This window comes from Asterias rubens, chromosome 13, assembly GCF_902459465.1.
Source record: "Asterias rubens chromosome 13, eAstRub1.3, whole genome shotgun sequence".
NCBI lineage: Eukaryota > Metazoa > Echinodermata > Asteroidea > Forcipulatida > Asteriidae > Asterias > Asterias rubens.
Genome location: NC_047074.1, coordinates 8,306,060 through 8,329,550, shown reverse-complemented (window position 1 = coordinate 8,329,550; position 23,491 = coordinate 8,306,060). Strand labels below are relative to the sequence as shown.

General features: G+C 38.7%; 1 protein-coding gene and 1 long non-coding RNA gene across 6 annotated transcripts in view; one reads left to right on the top strand and one right to left on the bottom strand.

Annotated features, from left to right (window-relative positions):
• LOC117298525 (telomerase reverse transcriptase-like) overlaps positions 1-10,220 on the bottom strand; it is a 29,419-nt gene extending 19,199 nt beyond the window's left edge. Inside the window, exons 1-9 of one of the 5 annotated variants that reach the window (XM_033781824.1) lie at positions 10,159-10,220; positions 8,744-8,876; positions 8,089-8,212; positions 7,458-7,517; positions 5,446-5,602; positions 4,306-4,461; positions 3,589-3,698; positions 2,137-2,204; positions 567-846 (exon numbers count right to left, since the gene is read on the bottom strand). In XM_033781824.1, coding sequence (XP_033637715.1) covers positions 567-846; positions 2,137-2,204; positions 3,589-3,698; positions 4,306-4,461; positions 5,446-5,602; positions 7,458-7,517; positions 8,089-8,212; positions 8,744-8,844 — 1,056 coding nt within the window. In that variant the 5' untranslated portion in view covers positions 8,845-8,876; positions 10,159-10,220. Of the gene's footprint in view, positions 1-566; positions 847-2,136; positions 2,205-3,588; positions 3,699-4,305; positions 4,462-5,445; positions 5,603-7,457; positions 7,518-8,088; positions 8,213-8,743; positions 8,877-9,883; positions 9,976-10,158 lie in introns of those variants that run through there. The other 4 variants (XM_033781822.1, XM_033781823.1, XM_033781826.1 and 1 more) reach the window with 4 other exon arrangements.
• Positions 10,221-10,543: 323 nt separating this feature from the next.
• Positions 10,544-22,445, top strand: LOC117298275. The gene is made up of 8 exons (XR_004519958.1): positions 10,544-10,663; positions 11,391-11,544; positions 12,558-12,689; positions 13,462-13,642; positions 14,354-14,519; positions 15,032-15,181; positions 16,714-16,793; positions 18,945-22,445. It is a non-coding gene; the product is annotated as an uncharacterized LOC117298275 (long non-coding RNA).
• Positions 22,446-23,491: the final 1,046 nt, after the last annotated feature.

The window sequence follows — 23,491 nt, the reverse complement described above, 5'->3', positions numbered from 1 at the left end:
AAAATTTACAATTATCCACCAAAAACAAAAACAAAATTTTTCAGAAAAAAATTAATCTGCTTTTGCAATCAGAGAAAAAAGAGAAGAATTTTTTTTTTCGTTATCTGTTCATCTCGTCTACCTACATGTGTTTGAAGTTTGTCTGTTAGACTATTTTCTACAGGTCGACAACATGGAAAATGTACTCTTGTTATTTTGGTCTGCATAGATTAACTCTTTCCTCTAGAAGATCTGCTCTAGAATTGCAAAAGTCATGGGTTCGAATCCTACCAATCTTTATACACACATTATGTGCTTCAGCAATGTTGATGGTCCAGTGGCTGGACATCTGGTTTAAAATGGCAAAGGTCAAGGGGTTGAATCCCATTCGAGTAAATTTCACAGGGAAACTAGTTAGTAGAAATTGTCCACACAAATTGGTATTATGTAAAACACAATACCAAAATTTTTCTTGACTGGAACTGTAGACTACACAACTCCTTGCAAGTAAAATTTTTATTAACAAAATGTTCAAATAAATCTCACTTTTGAGCTCACGCCCAAACTTAACTACAACTCAAACTCACCTCCATCTTGTCAATGAGACATTCCACATTCAACTTGGAACTTCGGCCAATCTTGACGAACTTCTCCACAAACTTGAAGAAACTTGACTGATTGTGCTTAGATCCCCACAACTCAAGTGGAACGACCCTCTTTACGACTCGCCTCAGGAACAAGAACACCTTCCAGGGTTCAACCTTCGACTTCACCAATGACTCCATGATCTCAGAGGGCAAAGCATTCTTGACCTTTGACCTTGAGACTGGACAGTGAGCTTTAAGTAGTTTGATGATATTGCATTTCCTGGAAAGGGATTTGGAATGGGTTATTTTCACACTGCATCTCTTATCCCGGTGAAGTACATGTACATCCCTGAGGAGACCCTAGGAGTTCTTAACCCCCGGCACTCTTTCACAAAGTCCCCACCTACATGTACATGAAGGTCCCTATTCCATAGGGTTGCGGTTACACATTTCAAGAATATCCCAGGGTTTTACTGCTTACCCCTACTCCAGAGCAGGGATGGCTATTCCTCAGGGCAGGGTATGCCCATCATACCGGGTGGTAAAGGGATCAAGTGTGAATAGCGATCCGGGGAATAGAGTAGTGAAATAGAATCGAATAGAAAAGTGCTATTGACCCCTTGCACGCGTATCACACACGGCGACCAATGCCATGCTCACCATGTTGGTGGGCAGTTACATGTAGGTTTACGTGTATTAACGTTGCGTCGCCTAAAATGCACACTTTCACTGCATAACGTGCAGCATAGAGTTAATATTAAAACGCACAGTGAAATTGCCCACCAGTATGGCGCCTTGAAGATTTTTCTGCTAATGACGTCAGGTAAAATGGGTCAATACAGTTCAAATGGCAGCCAATATAAACTGCCTAACAGTAAACAAAGTAGAGCATCAAACTTAAGTGCTAAAGGTGGAGTCACAGAGTGTGGGTTCGAATCCGTGTCGTGACACTCGTGTTCCTGGGCAGGACACTTAACTACAATTGCTTCTGAGAAGAAGTAAATGGGTAGCGCATATAACTGCCTCAAAGTAGAACTTCAAACTCAAGTTCTGACGACTGTCACAGAGTGTGGGTTTGAATCCCCCTCGTGACATTTGCGTGTTTGGGCAAGAGACCTAGCCATAAATGCCTCTCGGGAGTAAACAGGTACTTTCTAGGGTAAAGATTGTGTCAGAATTACCCCCCATTCTAATGTATGGTGTTTATTTTGCAGGAGCAGATATACTAATGAATATGTATGTTTAAGTTTACAGGGGCAGATCCACTAATGAATATGCATTTTTCTCCCCAAAGGTTGTGAACTCTTGTTCTTATGCTAATTTTGAGAATAATTATGTATTGTTGTGCATTGAAGGTTTGAGCTACTTGATATGAATAATAAGCCATTATGTGCACCAACTTGGCAGCCGGTTCTGCATTACTCCAAAGGAATTGAGATGGTTTCAAGAATGCTTAAAAGGCCCAAATGAACAGAGGCATCAAAAGTGTATAAGGGGGTTTGATACAATGATTATGGGTCTCTGCCTATTAGTATTCATAAACCGTTACTTCAAAAATGAGAAGAGTTACTTGTAATTTGTCAGCAGGTCTCTCAGAATTTTCTGCAAAGCGACGAAACGTTTTTTGGTTCTTTTCACCTAAAGAGAAAAAAAACACAGCTTTTTATATAATCTAGTTTTGCAAGGTATAAAAAAGGGAAAGAAATTTGAAATTAAATATAACAAAGCAGAATACAATGATGAAATTAAAACTTAAAATACAACAAGTCTTTAAAAAAAATCTATAATCATTGCCGTCAGTGTTTCTCCTTATAATTTTTGGTTGAACAAAACATTTTTTACTGGAGTGGGATTTTACCCAACAATCTCTGGTTGAACATGCAGCACGTTACCAACTGAGCTATCTAAGAAACCTTGGGTTCTACTCAGAACTGCCCGCCCACTAAAAAGATAAGTGTCTACTCTTCACTATACCCCCTTGAATAATGCTCAGAACGGGTCCTACTACTTGCCGTCAACTCGCCGTCAACTCACCTGCACTGTCAGTGTCAACTCACCGTCAACTCCTCCAATAAACATTTAAAATCCACAAAAGAAGCATAGAACTGTAAAGTATCAGCTCAAAGAGATATTTCGGAATAAAAATCGAGTTTTTTTCTCATGAAAAGATTATCTCGAATCCGCAAAACCGTCGGCCGCCATCTTGCTTTTCCTCAATGATTAGTCTTAGCCCAAGATGTCAATGATTGGTTTTTTTTTTATCAACACAAAGTCGTTTTTGTGAAAGAATTGAAACCATGAAAAATATGGAGTTTAGCCCAGACTTAACACTTCCATGCCCCTTTTATAGATTTTTCATGTAAATTTAATGAGTTGACGGCACGAAAATGAGTTGACAGCGAGTTGACAGCAAGTCGGCGAGTTGACGGCAAGTAGTAGGACCGCTCAGAACTGCCCACCAACTAAAAAGATTGAAAGGTGTCAACTCATCACTGTCATGACTATACACACCCCCTTGCATAAAGCGAAATGCTACCAGGTACACTGAGGTCACATGCACTTGTGTGAACTGCCTTTTTTACACACAGTTTAGATAATTGCTCCAGAGTCGTGGCTGAATCAAATAGATTAGGAGCGGCTCTATGTCAACCCAAATAAATTCTGGTTTCAGACAGGCGAACTTCTCAATTCTTTCAGCTCATCTCAGATACATTTATTTCATGTGAACATCAATCAACACATTGTGATAATATTGTTCAGAAAACATATAATAACTTGTACTAAGGAAAACTTCTATCAGTTAAGATGCTCCAAAGTCAATCCGAACAACTGCATCTTACGACTTTCAGAGCATCCAGCAATTTTAAGACGTCAACTTTTCATGTACTGAGCGCAACATTTGAGCGCCTGTCTGAACCGGGTGTTTACTGTCCAAGAGTTTTTTTCATGTAATTTGGGATTTTACATCTGTGCCTTGGAATTCGAACAAGACTTCAAGGGAAATATTTTTAAATCTTCTCACCAGTACGTTCTTCTGTGTAAGTGATTCCCTTACTGTTTTCCCAAAGGGGAAAATGGCTTTCAGGAGTAGGATGGCTCCAGGGGTTGTAGCTGGCGACGTTGACAACACATCTAAAACATAATTTTTTACCAAGAAAATGAGATGTTCCTTAAATTATTGTCCATTATAGGGGCAGCAGCGAGTTGTTGCAGAGCAGATAAGAACACCGGACTTAAGCTCTTGTGTTTCTGATCAGCAGAGTTATGGTTTTGAGTCCAGGTCCTGACACTTGTGTCCTTAAACAATACATTTAAACCAGTAATGCTGCGGCCTTCTGATGGGACGTAAAGCTGTGAGGTCCCGTGTGTTGTGTAGCGCAAATAAAAGAACCCAGTGCACCTAGTAAACTATTACATTGCGCTATGTAAAAAGAGTACATGTAGATCTCATAATTCAAAAGTAGTTCCACATGCAGTGGAAATACTGCATGTTAAAGCGCCTTGAGCGTCACTGAGTGACGGAGATGCGCGCTATATAAGAAGCTTCTATTATTATTATTATTATTCAAGCTAAGGTCCACAAAAATGAAGTGCAGAGATGGAAACGACTTAGCTAACCTGAAAGCCATGAGGCCAGTCTATTTTGGCTGGCAACCTGTTTCTCACTAAGAAATACTTGTCAGTGCTAAGAAAGCTTTTATAAAATTGGGGCAAGAATGTTAAGGAAGGGTTTGCTCACGATCTGTCCAGATTTTCTTGAATCCTGTTTTGCAGTAGCATACACAGATCTTGGGAAATACGCTGATGTCCTTCCCCATATGTCTCCAAGGGGATTTCTCTTTTTCACATTTCCTTTTCTGACCCAGCCAAGGGCAAAGGTCAAAGATGGGATAGCCTGGAATAGTAACACATTTCGATCTGTTTGGTAATTTACCTACAATAATATCATACACTAGTTATGCAACTTGCAATATGGGACGAGCAGAGATGAGAATGATCAGGTGGATGTGTGGGGTGTCTCTGGCTGACAGGCTGTCAAGTGAGGAGCTGAGGAGGAGAGTCAGAGTAGAGGGGATCGGCACTGTATTAAGGAAGCACAGGCTGACAGGGTTTGCCTTTGGTCATGTGGAGAGAAAGGAAATGCAAACTGGGTCAAGAGGTGTACCAACGTAATTGCGGGTGGGCCAACACCCGTTGGCCGACCACACAAGACTTGGCAGAGCTCCGTGTCAAATGTCATGGAACTGCTTGGAGTCAATGCAAGGGATGTGACGTACAGGGCCAAGTGGAGGAGAGCCATAGGGAGAAAGCAAGCCAACCCAGAACAGACTGGACAAAGGCCTTAAAACTGAAATGATGAATATGATATGATTTAGTGAACGCATCTACAACGAAACACAGTCAACCCTCCTACTGTCTGACCATTCATACATCACGGGATTTAGAATGCTAGACCCACTATTGCCAGCCTGCCAGCACTGATTGAGAAAAATATGGAGCGTCGGTGCCTTGCTGGTCAATGCCTACGGCACGCAGAGCTAACAGCCAAACAAGTCATCATGTGGGAACCCACCCACGGCAGGCGAAGTCCTGGAAAACCCATCAAGACCATGCTCAAGACCCGGATCCATGATGAAGAAGAAGAGCTAATCAGTTGTATGCAGGATAGAGTTGTGTGGCGTGTCAGACATCGAGTCCAACTCAAACATTCCGCAGTGCATGCTCAAGAACCTGATCCACAATGCAGGAGTTAACAATAAGGAGGAGCTAATCAGTTATATACAGGATGGAGTTGTATCAGACATACGAGCCCTACTCAAACATGCGGCAACACAACAACTTGGGTCGACTGAATGAGTGAGTGAGTGAGCGAGCTTACCACATGCTTGCATGTAGCAGGACGGAGGGGCAAAAAGAAACACAGATGTGTTGGTCAATAAGTACATGACGACATCCACTCCAATCTTGCCTAACATCATCTTCCAGAGCTTCACATTAACAAGATCCTGATTGTCCTTCTCTGTCTGACCTCCTTCCTAATAGGAAAACAGCAGGAAATAAACAAAGAAGAGAACACTTGACGGCAATAAAATCATCAACTCAAATGAAAATTACAAAATTTCATGTTATGTTTCACTTAAAGACAGTGGACACTGATGGTAATTGTCAAAGACCAGTCTTCTCACTTGGTGTATCTCATCATATGCATGAAATAACAAACCTGTGAAAATTTGAGCTCAGTTGGTCGTCAAAGTTGCGAGATAATAATGAAAAGAAAAAACACCCTTGTCACACGAAGTTGTGTGCGTTTAGATGGTTGATTTTGAGACCTCAAGTTCTAAACTTGAGGTCTCGAAATCAAATTCGTGGAAAATTACTTCTTTCTCGAAAACTACGTCACTTCAGAGGGTGCCGTTTCTCACAATGTTTTATACTATCAACCTCTCCCCATTACTTGTTACCAAGTGAGGTTTTATGCTGATAATTATTTTGAGTAATTACCAATAGTGTCCACTTCCTTTAAGGAAAACTAGACTAACGGAAGACAGAAGTAAAACTCATGTAAAAACCAAGTTCAAGTTTCAACGCATTTTAAAGACAGTGGACACTATTGGTATTTGTTAAGGACTAGTCTTCACAGTTGGTGTATATCAACATATTGCATGAAATAACATTATTTTAGCTCGTTCAACTGAAACCTGTGATTAACTTTTTAAGTTATCTCTTTTCATATGAATCTACATATGTAAGAAGCAATATTTGACTTTCAAGTCAGTACATCATTGCAATCAGGAGTGATGATCGTTTATGCTTTTCATTGTTTCAGCTCATTCAATTGGAACCAGTGACAGATAGTTTGATTTTTGTTGTAAAAAATTATTTCAAAACTTTAAGATTTTAATTTGAGTTTGTTTCTTTTAAATCCAGATGACAATGTTTGAGCCTGAAAAAAAAAACTTTTAACATTTTTGTTATTCCAAAAACCTTTTACTTTTTTTTTTATTCCAAAAAACTTTAAAAAAAATTTATTCCAAAAACGTCAACATTATTTGAAAACATAGCTGAAAATGACTGAAAATGACTGGCAATTGTATATAGTAATCTCACTTTGGCTTGTATATACCAATAACAATTCAACTCAAAGACTTAAACTTAAACCAAAAACTTTAACATTTCCAAAAACTTTAACGCGGACGGCCGGACGGACGGACGCCGGACGGATATTGGTATTACAGGGAGTCGTTTCCCACAATGTTTTACACTATCAAAAGCTCTCCAATGCTCGTTAATACCAAGTCAGTTTTTAAGGTAATATTTGTTTTGAGTAACTACTAAACGTGTACTTTCCCTTTAAATGCAAATTTTTATGTAAATTGGGCTGGTAACCTGATTCTGCCTTTAGAAGCAAGTTTTTGTGCTTCCAGGCTATGAAATTGGGCCCAGACCTGAAGGGGAGAACAGCTTGGTTATAATGCAGTACACAACAGAGCTCGGTGGTGGCAAACTTACATGGGAGGCCTGATACTTCACGGAGGCAACGAAGGCGATTGCCTCCGTGTCCCCTGGTCATTGCCTTGGTGCCCTTGAATTGCTCCCGTACAAATTTGCAATTTCATCATAGGGTGCCCTTTACCAAGAAGAAAATGACTTGGGCCCTTGCTCTTTTAAAAACGAGATACAGCCCTGACCAGGTATATAAACTCCTATGTTTATAGCACGCAAACATTTCTGAGAACAAAGTAATTACTTGGTATTGTCTGCTGCCACCTAGTGTCCCTAAAAGTCTTCAATTGATGCATTCAATTCTGTAAACCCTACTTTCATAATATTTTATTTTTTGAATTTTGATAGGCAACCTGTACAAGACGTACAATTTTAAATTCCTCTCACCTTTACTTTTCCAAAAGTCAAAACATTCACTGATTGTTCTTTTGTTCTTGATTTTAGCATCTAAAGAAAATTGAGGGCGAAAAAAAGGTATTTTATTGATGTGATATAAAACACTGTATTTCAATGTGTTATCCTGCACAAATGGATATACAGCAAAGCTCATTCATTTTTCAGTTTTCAATTTTAGCTACCAAGTGCTGCTGAAGACCTTTATGTGAAAAGGCAGGGTAATGTGGAAGATGGGCAAAGTGGGCGGCAGGTCACAACGGGGTAAGGGCAGGGTGGGGCAGTGAAGGGTGGAAGCATGGCAGAGTAGATGCACTGCAGGGTAGTGCAGGTCAGGGTGGAGCTGGGTAGAGTGGGGTAGGGCTGGTTGGGATAGGCAGGGTGGGGCAGGCTGGGTGGGAGCTGAGCAGAGTGGGGGCAGGGCAGGGCTAGAGGCAGGTCAGGGTGCCGGGCAGGGTAGGGTGGGCCATGTGCAGGGGTGGGGCAGGTCAGAGTGGTGATGGGCAGGGTGTAAATAGGGCAAGGCAGGACAGATCGAGGGGGCAGGGTAGAGTGGGAGAATGGCAGGGTGGGGCAGTATGGGAGACAGTGTTGTCAGGGGATGAAGAGCACATAAATATCTGACCAAAACAGCATCCTGAATGACGTCTTCCAGACTAGCAGCAGGGCAATCACTCGTGACTTTCCCTCTGAACTGCGGACAATTTGCGCTCTCCCCAACAAAAGTTTTCTCCATGAAGACCTTGAAGCTGAAAACAATAATAAAGAATCATCTTATTTTTAATTTAACAAACTTGTGACAAAAGCAAACATCACATTTTATCACATGCTTTCACTCCAATTGGTGTACATTAATCCGGAGGTCATTGTAAAAGACCATTAATCTCACTTGGTGTATCCTAACATATGCATAAAATAAAAATCTGTGAAAATTTTGACTCAAACGGTCATCGAAGTTGTAAGAGAATAATGAAATTGTTGCCCAATTTGTTGTGGTTTAGACGCCCTCATAAAAGGATTCAGACCTGAAGTCTTATAATATTGGGGTGACAAATTACCTCTTTCTCAAAAGCTACATTACTTCAGAGGGAGCCGTTTCTCACAATGTTTTATACAACAGCTCTCCATTTCTTGTTCTCAAGTAAGTTTTTATGCTGACAATTATTTTGAGTAACTAGTAGGGGGCCTACCAATAATAGTGTCCAGTGCCTTTTAAACAGAGAAATCCCAATACAAAGATCCTTCAGGTGTAACAATTGTTTACAATATTTATGACTTGCCCTGGTTTGTCGTCTTCGCGGACAACATCCTCGCATCCAAGGCCTTTTAGGTAATCCTGAAGAGGAAGAACTCTAGGGTAGATTTTCTGAAGAACCTCCATCACTCATCCCATGATGATGTACAAACGACGATCTGAAGACAAAATAGAGAAGTTTTAAATAAGATTACTAATACTTTTTTATCTAAATCCAATAACTGGGGCTCTGTAGCAACTGTCAGCCCAACAAGGTGGGCTAAGTTAACTAGGACTATGAGATTAGTGTTCCGCTATCGTCTCCACTAGTGAAGACGATAGCGGAACCAACCTCATAGTTCTAGGATTAAGTTAAACCTTACCATGCTAGCCTAAAGGTACTCCTAGAACTATTTCGGTTTCGTCCGGCTATCGTCTCCGACACGATAGCCGGAAGAAACCGAAATAGTTCTAGGAGTAGCCTAAAGGTAGAGCTACTTCGGGGGAGCCTTAATTATTATAGTTTCTAGACGTAGCCTGCTTGAGCTACCTAAAAATAGTGACAAATACCGTAGGGCTAGCCCCACTTGCGTGGCCAAGGATAGCTGAATTATTGGCCACACAAGTGGGGCTAGTGTAGGGCTTTAGTTAGGAGTAAAGTAAGTAATTTTTGTTTCATCAATTTTAATAAATTGAGGTTTAGTTTAGTAAATGGAGGTTTGTAGACCAGAGTCTATTTCTACCTCTAGCCAGAGTCCATGGTTAAGGTTAGAGTTAGATCCAGTAACTGGGCCTGGGCGCTGTATTCCCTTTTCTGTTTCAAATTCAAATTTGCTCATTCCCATTATCGGTTGCTAATGACAAATTTGAAAAGGAGTAACGGCACCCCAGTTACTGTGTCTAAGGAGGTACACTCCATCCCCTCATTCTATATAGAAACTTCAGTATCCATCTCTATGATGATCCCCATCGAATCCAGTGGAGTAGGCCTAATTAATAATTCACCAATTTAAAGTTAATTAAACATAACAAAATGGATTCAGCCTGAATTTTAGGAATGTGTATAAAAAAAAACACTGTCATTTGAGCCCCAATTTAGGGCAGATAGATTGCTGGCGACGTGCGGAAAATTATCCCTAAATCAATATAATGTTAGTGTAAAAAGCTACACATGCATTACACAAACAAACAAATGACACCTGTCTATGATAAACAGTGACACTGACAGATGACAGATAAAAACAAACACGAGACGGTTCATGGGCGCTGCCATTAGCGTCAATGAACTTCTCAAGCCACTGGAGGGCGCTGTTTCTGACGACTGCGAGAGCAAGTTCGATTGGCACCGTGGGCGGGGCGCCGTATCGTAACTCTCTGCCAAAAGTTTAGCGCACTGCGCTGAATCAGTCACCCAAAAGACATCTCAGTAGTTACAAAAAATAATTGATTAAATGTTCTAACTTCTACATATCTGTGTGTATTGGGTCCCTTCTTAAAAATTGCACCACCCCTCTTAACAAAAGTGGTACCATCAGGCATCACCAGAGCATGGTATGTGATAACTCTATGGTGTGTGCGCGCGCCAACTTTACTTAAAGAGGGCGGGGATATCACTCCGCTTATAATAGCTCAGGGTGAAAGAGCTCTTTGCCTCTAAATTAGGTAATATTAAACACTGCAACGTCAAAAAAATACAATAGAATTGCTCTATTTAGCAAGACAGCTTGTTTAAAATAGTTGTTTAAAATTGTTAATTCAATATTTGGGGACTTTGATGCAGGGTGTAGGCGACGGACATGCGCACTGATCGGGTGAAATGTGGTCACCACTAAGAAAATGGCGCTTGTTGTGTAGTACACGTGTGAACGTTTTTACGAGTCTTACGACGAGAAAATGTCAAAAAATTACATGGTTTTGATACACTTGGATAAGTTGGCAAATTCCACAAGAATTGTAGAACATCCTGGTAAGTGACTACTGCTTTTTGAACATGAAAAATGCAAAAAAAAATTGTGTTCTTCGTCGTCGAGTGTGCATAATTTGTCCTAAAAAAACAACAACCCCAAAACCACTCAAAAACCACGCGCCGACCGGCGGCCAGTGGGAGGGGCGGCAGTATGACGGAAGGGCCGTGGGCAAAAGTGTTGGTTTTTATGCACGATACATGTATGTTTTGCTTTACTTACTGTAAACATATTAACAACATTGAATTAAATATTTCGTCATGAAATAAAAAGTATCTAATTTACTTAAGGAGATGATAATTTGACAGGCCTATGCCTACTCCGTTTTGTAACGACGAACATCTTCTTAATCTTAGTGATTTGTGATTTTCAATATTCAACAATAGGGCAAAATCGACGACCAATCAGGTATGCAACTTTTCCTTGGATCAGCTGATTTCCTCCTCTTTTTTTAATCTCAGTTTTAGTTGTTGAGACCTCAAGTTTAGAACTTGACGTCTCGAAATCAAACATCAGAAAACACACAACTTCGTGTGACAAGGGTATTTTTTCTTTCATTATCGATTGAGCTCAAATTTTCACAGGTTTGTTATTTTATGCATATGTTGAGATACACCAAGTCTTTGACATTTACCAATAGTGTCCACTGTCTTTAAATCAATGAATAGTTTACTCACTAAATGTTAAAATTGTACGCATTCCTACGGTTTTTTTCTTCCACTTGTACAGATAAAATAAAGTACTGAAGACTGCAGAGATGTCCGATCTTCACTCATGGATGGCTGTCCATCACATTGAGCAGAGATGTCTCAATCTACCAATGATGAAGCCTCAGAGAGTCTCCAGCAATCTGCTTTGAAAACTGAAGCTTCACATTGTAAAGGTGCGAAACAATAAACAATATAAACACAAATTATGAATGATGTTTTTAATGTTCAAATTAAAAAGATCATTCCTCCCTCACATGCTTATTCTAAGACAAGCTTAGCCTAATTTCTGAAAACAAGTTCTAATTAAATAACCCCTCATGTATAATGGAAAATTGCTCAGTTTGGTTGCTTGTTGTGATCATTACAAAATAAATTTTAAATTTACTATGGGGATAAAGAATATAATTGATGGGGTTTACACTTACTCAGTACTTTCCCGATGTTTGTGAAAAAAATCACTTGCATATTACTTTGATGGGTTTCAAATTCGGCCAGGGACCTTTGCAACTCTAGAACAGTGCTGTTCAGCACACTGTGATAAACCTATGTTTACATGTGAAAGTATAGATTGATAGACCTATGTTTAGATTTGAAAGTATAGAGCACGGTAATTTGGCAAATAAACCCATGAGACCATGGAGTTGGGGAAGTGGGAAATGACATTCAGAGAATTACTGACCAATTCCAGAGGCCTGGGGCCATTCAGGGTGAAATTTTTGGAGACCACCAACTGGTCCGAGACAAGTTGTTACAAGTTCCCTAAAAGTAAAAGCATGGGTGAAAGAGCAATAATTCCTTGAAAATCAGCCAAATCCTGCTCTTTATTGAGATTTCACAGTGGCTTTTACAGCAGAGATTTTCAATGTGTCATAGGCTAAAATCACATTTGGTCCCCTCCCCCCGAAAAAATACAAAATGTGTTAAAATTCTCATTGGACCTCCTTGGTTCATTCATAGAGGTAGAAAATTGTCATTCTCTGTTTCCATGTAAATGACTGTCATTAGGAAACATTGCCTAAGCTCTGCTTCTAAAATGGATCCCACAGCAGTGTCATATTTTATCAAGTTTTTAAAATCTGTACTAGAGGTTGTATTGTTTGTATTTCTTTGAGTACTAATGTTTATTTTCTTTCGATTTGTGGGAAAATAGATTAACTTGAACTTTTTTTCTTTTTTTCATCTACAGATAAGGTGATCCAAACAGAGGTCAGATCATCAGTCATAGTGCTGTCCATGTCGCACAGAGCAGAAGTGATGTTGAAGCCTAGTGCCAGTAATCGTCAATATGACACTACTCATTCAACTTCCATGTTTACAGGTACGATACAAAAATGATGATAATGATACAAACTTGTGTGTAGTGGTATCTAATTTCCTACATCCCCTTCTGACTCTGGGACCCCCTGTTCAAATCACACCGGGTGCACTACATGGATTGTGTTATCAGTTCCTGCCTGTGACTGGAATAGTTTTCTGGGGTGTTCCTCCCACATCCAATACTGAAACTTCGTTCCTCATTGGATGTCTTTTATCCCCATTGGATTCTTGGCTAGTACTTTGATTAAGTTTGCTGTCTAAGCTTCACAACCAGAACAAATGAAATGAAACAAAGCACGTTTCTGACATTGTCATCGATCACAAAATAGTGAATCCATACTCAAATTTTCAGCCCATTTGGTGCAAAAATACAAGGCTTGTGATTTTATCCAATTTCAGCAAATTTTAGACAAAATTGCAAGGCCTACCCCTTGTGCTTTTATACAATTTCAGCCCATTTTTTAAAAATAAGGACATTAAATTTTTATCAAAATTCCAAGACTGACTTTCCCTTCCCCTTGTGAATTGACCAAATTTTAGCAAATTTTAGCAAATTTTGTGCAAAAATGAATAATGTACACCCTTTTGACTTTATCCAGTTTCAACTCTTAAAAAAAAAATCAAGTTTAAGCCCATTTTGGGCAAAATTGCAATCTGTACTGTAAAATTGTATTTTTTCATCTGATCTCTTTTGAGTGATAATGTCTGTTTTTTTCCGATACTGTGGGCAAATAATTGAACCTTGAGCCGCATTCTCCTGTTTTCATCTACAGATCAGCTGATCCAAACAGAGGTTGTCAGATCATCAGTCAATTGCCTTCCAGATTGTCAGATCATCAGTCATAGTGGTTGTCCTGTTGCACGTGAGCAGAAGCGATGTCTCAAGCTATCGTTATTGAAGCCAAGTGTCCATCAATCATCTATATAACAACTCATTCAACCTCATGTTTACAGGTACGATACAACAAATGATATTGATAATACAAAATTGGTGGTCGAATGGGTCACGTTGTATCTAGTTTCCTACATTGCCTTCCGACTCTAGGACCCCCTGTTCGAATCATACCGGGGGCCACTACGTAATCAGTTCCTACCTGTGACTGCCTGGGTTTTCCCTGGAATAAATATCTGGGCTGTTCCTCCCACATCTTAAACTGAAACTGCCATCCTAATTGTCTTCTCCCCGTTGGGTTCTAGGCTAGTACAGTGATTAAATTTGCTGTCTAAAAGAATCCATAGCATCATAGCCAGAACAATTCAAATGAAATGAATCACAATTCTGACATTGTCACCGTTAACAAAAAGGTGAATCCATAACCCATTTGGTGCAGAAATACAAGACTTACCCCTGTGGTTTTATCAAATTTCAGCTATTTTTTTTACAAAATTGCAAGGGGTACACTAAGTGAATTCATCAAATTTTAAGCCCATTTTCAACAAAAATGCTAGGCTTAGTTACCCCTTGTGGTTTTATCAAATCTTGGCCAATTTTCAATAAAATAGCAAATGGATCCATCAGCAGTGCCATATTTCATGTAGTTTTTAAATCCATACTGTAAAGATGTTTTCTTTTTACCGGTCTTATTTGAGTGATAATGTCTTTTTCTTTCGATACTGTGGGAAAACAAATGAATTTGAACCTCATTTTCTTTCTTCCATCTACAGACCAAGTGATCCAAACGGAGGTTGTCAGATCATCAGTCATAGTGCCGTCGAGATTGTCAGATAATCAGTTATAGTGGCTGTCCATGTCACACAGAGAAGAAGCAATGCTGAAGCCTAGTGTCCAGTAATCTGAGTTTTGACAACTCATTCAACTTCATGTTTACAGGTACGATACAAAAAATGATATTGATAATACATGGGCGGTAGGAGTTGGCAAAGTGGAATCTAATTTCCTACATCATTGCCACCTCTAGGGCCCCTGTTTGAATCACACCTGGGGCACTCCTGGGATCACTGACTGCGTGAGTATTCACTGGAATAATTTTCTGGGGTGTCCTTCGAAAATAATCCTTAGCCTCACAACCAGAATAATTCAAATAAAATGAACCACAATTCTTACATTGTCACCATTTACACAAATAGGTGAATATATACTTCAAATTTCAAGCCATTTTGGGCAATCAAATTTCAAATATATATTTTTGACAAAAATGCAAGAAAATTCATCAAATTTTAAGCCCAATTTCAACAAAAGAAGAAGGCTTAGTTACCCCTTGGGGTTTTATCAAATGTGAGCCAATTTTTGACGAAACTGTAAATGGATCCCTCAGCAGTGCCATATTTGATCTAGTTTTAGAAATCTTTACCGAAAATTCAGATTCTGTTTTTCATCTACAGACCAAGTGATCCAAACAGAGGTTTTCAGATCATCATTCATAGTGGCTGTCCTGTCGCACACGAGCAGAAGCCATGTCTTCAGCTATCGTTATTGAAGCCAAGTGTCCAGCAATCTCCGATATGACAACTCATTCGACTTCAAATTTACAGGTACGATACAAATCGATATTGATAATACAAAATTGGTGGTCGAGTTGGCGTAGTGGTATCTAACTTCCTACATCGCTTTCCGACTCTATGACCCCCTGTTCGAATCACACCAGGGGCACTACGTGGACTGGGTTATCAGTTCCTACATGTACCTGTGACTGCATGGGTTTTTCCTGGAAGAAATTTCTGGGGTGTTCCTCCCACAACTAAAACTGAAACTTCATTCCTCATTGTCTTCTCCCCATTGGGTTCTTGCGTTCTTGCTTTTCTAAAAGAATCCATAGCCACGCAACCAGAGTAAATTGTCAGAATCCATACCTCAAATTTCAACCCATTTTGGTCAAAAACGCAAGGCTTACACTTCACCCCTTGAGGTTTTACCCAGTTCCAGCCCATTGTAGACATAATTGCAAGGCTTCAGCAATTTTTGACAAAAATGCAAGGATTTACACCTTTTGTGATTTAATCCAATTTCATAACATTTTCAACAAAAATACAAGGCTTAAAATCCTTGTGATACCCAAATTTTAAACCCTTTTTGACAAAAATGCAGGGCATAATTTTAATCAAACTTCAACTCATTTTTGACAAAAGTGGACATTTGTTTTTCTGTATCCACAAACTTTCCAAGAAAATGCAAGGCTAAAGGCCGAGTCACACTGCAGTGATAACGAAACGATAACGATCACGACGCAAAGAGAACACATTCTATTGGTTGAATTGCTCGATGCAGAATACGCACAAGCTCATTCAACCAATGGAATGCGTTCTCTCTGTGTCGTTATCGTTATCGCTATCGTTATCGCTGCAGTGGGACCGGGCCTTTACCCCTCATGATCAGCCCATTTTTGACAAACATGATGCTTATGATTTTATCAATTTCAGCCCATTCTTGACAAAAAGCGAGGCCTGTGCAAATTAATAAAATTCTGGTAGATATTGGGCAAAAATGCAAGGCTTACTACCCCTTGTGATTTTATTAAATTCTAGCCCATAACTCTTTTGATTTTATCTAGTTTAAGCCTATTTTATAAGGAAAATGCAAGGAATTTCAAATGATTTTTCAGCCCAAATTGGACGAAAATGCGAAGGTTACTCCCCTTATATTTAGCCTATTAACCTTTGTTAGAAAAAAAACGCAAGGCCTACCCCTTGTGAATTTTGTTAACTTGAACCCATTTTTGACAAGGATTCAACCTTGTGATTTTATCAAATTTTAGCCCAAGACGCACTCTGAAAATTGTTGCGTGAGAAATTCCAAGTAAATTCAAGAGTTACAAAAAATTAGAAACTAAAAAGGGTTTTCGATGTGCTCCTTTCATCATATCACAGGTTGATAAAAAAATCCATACAACGTTTTCTTCCATAGAAAAATCATACCTGCAGAATGTCCAGCCTCTGTGAGTGATCTTCTTTAAACATGTGTGATGTCACAGGTTATATGGTTTACAGGTTGAAATGAACTTGCGCTTTGTACATGTCTTATTGATGGTATGTTCAATATTTGTTTTGACCTTCTTTCATATACTCAGATCAACTGAAGCCAGACACTCGGGAGTGCCGGATCTTCATTCAGAGTGGAAGTACTTTTGCATTGAGCAATCAATTACAGGTATGTAAACATCATGTTTAAGGCAATGGACACTATTGGTAATTACTCAAAATAATTATTAGCACAAAACCTTACTTGGTAACGAGTAATGGGGAGCTGTTGATAGTAGAAAACATTGTGAGAAACGGCTCTCTCTGAATAACGTAGTTTTCGAGAAAGAAGTAATTTTCCACGAACTTGATTTTAAGACCTCAGATTTAGAATTTAATGCTTATGTTGAGATACACCAAGTGAGAAGACTGGTCTTTGACAATTACCAATAGTGTCCAGTGTCTTTAACGGCACTGGACACATTTGGTAAGTGTCATAGACCAGTCTTCCCACTTGGTGAATCTCAACATATGCATATAACCTGTGAAAATTTAAACTCAGTTTGTCGCCGAAGTTGCGAGAGAATAGTTGAAGAAAAAACACCCTTGTCGCACAAGGTGTGCTTTCAGATGCTTGATTTCGAGACCTCAGCTAAGGTCTCAAATTCAATTCAAATATTTTAGTTAGCAATTCTTTCTTTCTCAAAAAATATGTTACTTCAGAGGGAGCCGTTGCTCATAATGCACGACAGCTCTCCGTTGCTCGTTACCAAGTAAGTTTTTATGCTAACAATTGTTTTGAGTAATAACCAATATTATTGTCCAGTGCCTTTAAAGAGAATGGAAGAGAAAGTGTAGATTTCGGGATATAATGTACAAGTCAAAGGTGAGTTCATTGTATTCACAAGTCTACACTTTAGAGTCCTTCAGGCATGTGAGACTTCAGCGTTAACGCGTCGCGTTTTTAATTTTCCCATTCTGTGTTTTTCTTGCGGGCTCTGCATTTTCCCCGACTCTGTCGTGAATGGCCGGTCTGCGTTTTTTCATTTTTTTCATCAAGCAGCAAGTAATTTTACTGCACAACACTCGCACAGAGCAGAGAAAGGGAACCTGTCATCTTCGTGATAGTCTTTGACTAAAGCCGTTGTTAGTTTTTCATTAAGCACGATGGATACTTTTGCCCATGTCATCGTGCCGTTCCACCAAGAGAGGGCACTTTACTAAAAACTGTATTAAAAAGCCAACACGTTGAGCCAAGACTAGGCGCACACTGTCTTTCACGTTGACAAGTTTGAAACTAAATGATGGTAGTCGAGGACGCATCGCGCTTGTCACCAAAAAACATCTTAAAAATGAGGACGAACAACACATTGTTACCAGGTACGATTGTGGCCTATGTTTCTGTTAATGTTTTGTTTACGCTGCAGTACAAAGCCTGTTATTCAGACTCGTAGTGCTGGCCCAAAATCTGGACTCGGACAGACCCATAGCGCTGGCCCAAAATCCGCACACGAAAAAAAAAATTCCTCGATTTTTTCCATGACCTGCTCACATGCTTGGTATTTTCTTTGACTTAAATTGTTTCCCCCATTGTTTATAAAACAGTTTCAATAACTTGGATTTCTCAATAATAAAAACACATAGTCTATCTTATTTCATGTATGACGGTTGGTCACATTTTTTACTGTTATTCGTAAAAATCAGTCTACACTTTCATCAAAAGTGACGTCACAGATATAGTTTTATGGTAGAAATAAAAACCTAACATTTCTAAGGAAAACCCAAGTAGTTTGGGTTAACACCCTTTAGTGAGGTGGAATAAGGAAAAGATCGTGACACGGTGAACAAAAGCACAATTTTTTACCATAGGATCAGTTTGACCTATAGATTTCCAAAAAAGTCATTATCCACAAAAATTATGTGAAAGGGAATTACGTCATTATGGCATCCTGGCCAACTTCAACTTTGAAAGTTTATATAGTTTTAACTCAGTATACAAATTGTTTTACCTACTGTTAGGTGCAAAATAAGATTGTCCACAAACTTGGTTTTGCAAAAGAAAAATGACAAAATAGTTCAACATGAACATGCACAAGTTCCGATAAAGTGGGCACTTTCTTGATAACCTCCATGACCACCCTTACAGTTGGCAGATGTCTGTTGCAGACAACATGACAAGCCAATGCGTTCAAAGTATAGTGCCTTTAATAAATATTAGAGGGAAATGCTTTAATGAATCATGACAATGGATCACATACATATATTTTGATTGCCTTATTAAATGATGATATCAACGAAGATGTTCAATTTTTTGTTTGTTCTTTTCTTTCGTCTTCTACAGATCAAAATCCAGACAGAGAGTGTTGGATCTCACAAGGAGTTAGCGTCCATGACTGGTAGAGATGCACCACCTTTATGTATACTTTGTAACTATTTGAATATTATAGGGATATGGTTTAATTAATTGGGTGGTGACTTGGTCACACTTGCCTTTGTACTGTGCCAAATTGCACCACTTTATACCCTTATTTTGGTGAGTTGCTCGCACTTCCATTGTGTGGTCTATCATCAAACTCACAAACTGAAACGTTGTCAGAGTCTTTATTCAGAATGTTGCGCTCACTATTCTAGCACATTCATTTAGTGCATTCAGCTTAGGTGTGTGCTGATGTGTGGAGTTTGACACACTTGGTTGCCATATAGTGGAGCCGGATGGGACTTTTTTCCCCAAGAGGGTATTAGATAGGCGGGGTTTTCGCCCATCTCATACATCAGCATTAGCAGCCATGCAACATCTGATTTTTTTTTTATGGTTTTCTTAACCATTGAACAATTTAAAAACACAGCACAAAGCCTCGCTGTGCCTGGATTTCTGGAAATTCTTTTATCAAAATACAGAGTTGCATGCCTGAAATAGGAGACACAGTTAGTTTATTATTTGAATATTTTTGTAGTTAGTCAACGTTTCTAGGTGTGCCACACTTCCTTTGTGTGGACAAATTTACACATTCCCTTGAGTTACTCTGAGCGCTCACACTTCCTTTTTGTAGTGAGTAACTGACACTCTACCTTGTGTTACTCTGAGCACTTACACTTCCTTCACACTTCCTTTGTGTTGTGAGTAACTGAAACTCTCCCTTGTGTAACTCGAGCAGCTCACACTTCCTTTGCGTAGTAACTGACACTCTCCCTTGTGTAACCCTGAGCTCCCACACTTCCTTTGTGTAGTGAGTAACTGATGCCTAGCACCTTGTGTAACTCTGAGTTGCTCACACACCCTTTGTGTAATGAGTAACTGACACTCACTTGTGTTACTCGAGTTGCTCACACGCCTTTTGTGTAATGAGTAACTGACACTCGTGTTCGAGTTGCTCACACTTCCTGTGTGTGTTGAGTAATTGACACTCCCTTGTGTTACTCGAGTTGCTCACACTTCCTGTGTGTAATGATTAGATTAACTGACACTCTCCCTTGTGTCATTTGAGTTGCTCACACTTCCTTTACACTTCCTTTGTGTAGTGAGTAACTGAAACCTCCCCCTGTGTACTCTGAGTTGCTCACACTTCCTTGTTGTAGTAAGCTACTGACACTCTCCCTTGTGTTATTCGGGCAGCTCACACTTCCTTTGTGTAGTGAGTAACTGACACTATTGTTATCTACTTTCACCTACTCTGCTTTGTGGTAAGGTTTACCCACACTTCCCCCTGTGTGCTAAATTAGTTATGTAGTTCTCTAGTTTAGTTTATAACAATCCCTCCTTTCACACTTAAAGATATTTGATTCAGATTCAGACATGCCAAATTCACAAAACAACACCTTTGAAAATCAAAGAAAACTTTCCCCTGCAGATAATCAGGGCACTCTGATTGTCTTCTTGGGAAACAGTTTTATCAGTCAGAGAGCAGTCAGAAAGCACTTTGATTGAAACTGTTCAAATGAATTTTAAACAAAATTTGTTTGCAGAACTTGTTGGTGAATATAATTGATACATTCCCTTGCAGATAATCAGTGCACTCTGATCGTCTTCTAGGGAAACAGTTTAACCAATCAGAGAACTCTCTGAATAAAACTGTTCAAAGACTTTAAAAACAAATTTTTGCAGAACTTTTGGATGAAAATTTCCCATTTTTCCAGTCAGAGAGCACTCTGATTGAAACTGTTCAAAGACATTTAAAAAAAAATGTTTCTAGAACTTTTGGATCTTGATTTGAAAAACACAAACTGTTTCTTATTTATTTTGACTAACCATCAAATCTGAATCATATGTCTTTGTGTTATGTAAGTAAAGTGTACAAGTTGCTCCTACCGAAAAGTGAGACCATTTATAAGAGTGAAACTTCTAAAAAGTAGTGACTTTTCTTGCAAGCGAAGCCATTACTTTGTTTCATGACCAAATATTAAAACAAAACTATGGAAATCTAAGTAAAATTTTCAAAAAATATTGACTTTTCTTGCCATTCACTTTGTTTCATTCACCAAACATAAAAACAAAACCATGGAAATCTCAGTATCTTGCAGATATATCGAAATTTTTATCTAAATGAAATGCAATATTCATAATTTTTTTGTTCTGAGAGATTTTGGCAATACCTTTCAGATCTTAAGGGAAAACAAAATTTTGTGTTTTTCTCAAGTTTTTTAGAGTTTTTTTAATGAAATTTTCAAGATCTAAATTATGGACTCATTGTGTAGGAGCAGCTCATTTCATGTATGTTAGGGCCTCATCCAAACCCTCTGAAAAACTCGCAGAGTTGTGCAAACACCTGTGCCTGTTGGTGGACCCCCTCGGCTGCCTGGAACAAGTGGTGGTCCTGCGGGCCCGGGTGCAATGGAAGGTATGTTCTCCATTCAGTGAAATTCTTTTAGATGCACAGCTTGTGTTCTCCTTCACTGGTGTAATGCCTAACAAAATTTGATGAGCTAGAGCGAGCATTTTTGGAAGCATGCGTTTATACTAGGGCCGGAGCTGGAAGGTAGTGGTTGGTCCCTAAAACGTTCTGGTCGATCTCTCAAGACGTCGGGATGAGGGCCCCTTATTATTTAGCCTTTTGTTGGTCACTTCATTCTTTTGTTTTTGAGTAAACAGGTTTGTACTGGGGATCTTTCAAGATCATCAAAGGTGCCTTGAGATGTCTTTGCTTGAGCCAATGGAATCTGGACTTAGTGGATGATGAGGACTTCTATCCAGTTGATGATATGAGGGCTGGAGAAACATGTTCTGCTTGGTCATGCAACTTTACATCCAAAATATCTAGTAAGAACACAAATTTTATTGCCTTTTGATACCAAAGATGACACTGGATTCCTATATATTGTAGTTGTTTTGAGTCGATTGTTTTTAGAAGAGGTCAAAGGTCTGGTCTATGTCAAGGTTCTTAGGGTCTGTTCATGGTCAAGGGCAAATTACTGCAGGAATTAACATTTAGTTTTCAAAGCAATGCCAAACATAGTTTATCATGAAAGTTTATCTCTGAAACTGTGCAACATTAATAACAGACCATGGTTTTTATTACCATACAAGATAGAATTAAATTCATCGTCAACGCATGTCTAACAAAAAGTTAATAAGAAAAGTTTATACTTTTCAAAAAGCTTATGACATTCCCAACTAAATATTTTTCTAGGATAAGAAGTTTATAACCAAACTAGGGTAGAACTAAATTAGCTTTCATAAACAAAGGTTAATGATAAAAGTTTATAGTTCTCTAAAAGCTTGGGACATTTACAGCTAAATGTTAATGTAGGATGTTTATTTTAAAATCGACCTACAGGTTACTGTAGGTTTAAAGGGAAGGTACACGTTTGGTAATTATCAAAGACCAGTCTTCTCACTTGGTGTATCCTATCATACCCATAAAATAACAAGCCTTTGAAAATTTGGGCTCAAATGGTCATCGAAGTTGCAAGAAAACGATGAAAGACAAAACACCCTTGTTGGACGAAATTGTGTGCTTTCAGATAAGAATAAAAGACTTCTAGCTAGCAGTCTTTTATTATTTTAGTGAGAAATTACCTCTCTCTCAAAAGCTACGTTACTTCAGAGGGAGTCGTTTCCCACAATGTTTTATACTATCAACATCTCTCCAATGCTTGTTACTAAGTCAGTTTTTAAGTTAATATTTGTTTTGAGTAATTACCAAACGTGTACCTTCCCTTTAAACACTTATTACGTTGTTAATATTTAAAGCACAGTTGAGAGAGCACAGTTTATAAAATCAGACTAGATAGATAGAAAGAAACAAATTTTCAAAAATAAAATCCAAACTGAAAATTTATTATAAAAGTTTACATTTTTTAAAGCATGGGGTTCACAACTAAATATATTTTTGGGGGATTTAGAAGTCACACAAGGTAGAACTAAACCCACTCAAGGCATTAACTTAAAAAAAGTTCTGAAACCATATTTTATTTTAATTAGACAAGGTAGAACTACACATGTGTAAAGCATTGTTCGTACAACATGTTGATTATATATGTTTCTACTTATCTAAATGCTTGGGACATCACACTTAACATCTTTCAGTAGGATTTTAAAATTGAATATCACCCAAATTCCTTAGACAATAACATTAAAATCTTATCTTAGGATATGGTGTATCAAATCAGAAAAGGTTGACCTAACCTGTTCAAGTGCAAGTTCGAGCAAGCATGTAAATTGGAATTTTTCAGCATTCACTCCTTACTAGCTAGGGGTGCTGACTTGTTCACCTGAATCTCCATTTTGTGTCAAAGGTCATCAATTGGTCAGCCAACAATTAAAACATTGCATGAAAGGTCATAGGTCGTTTCAAAGGGATAAATTTGTCTCAAGTTTTGTAGGAAAATGTACAACACACAGACATCTTGCATCAGGTTATTATTGCACAAAACCTATAGGGCTATTTTTTT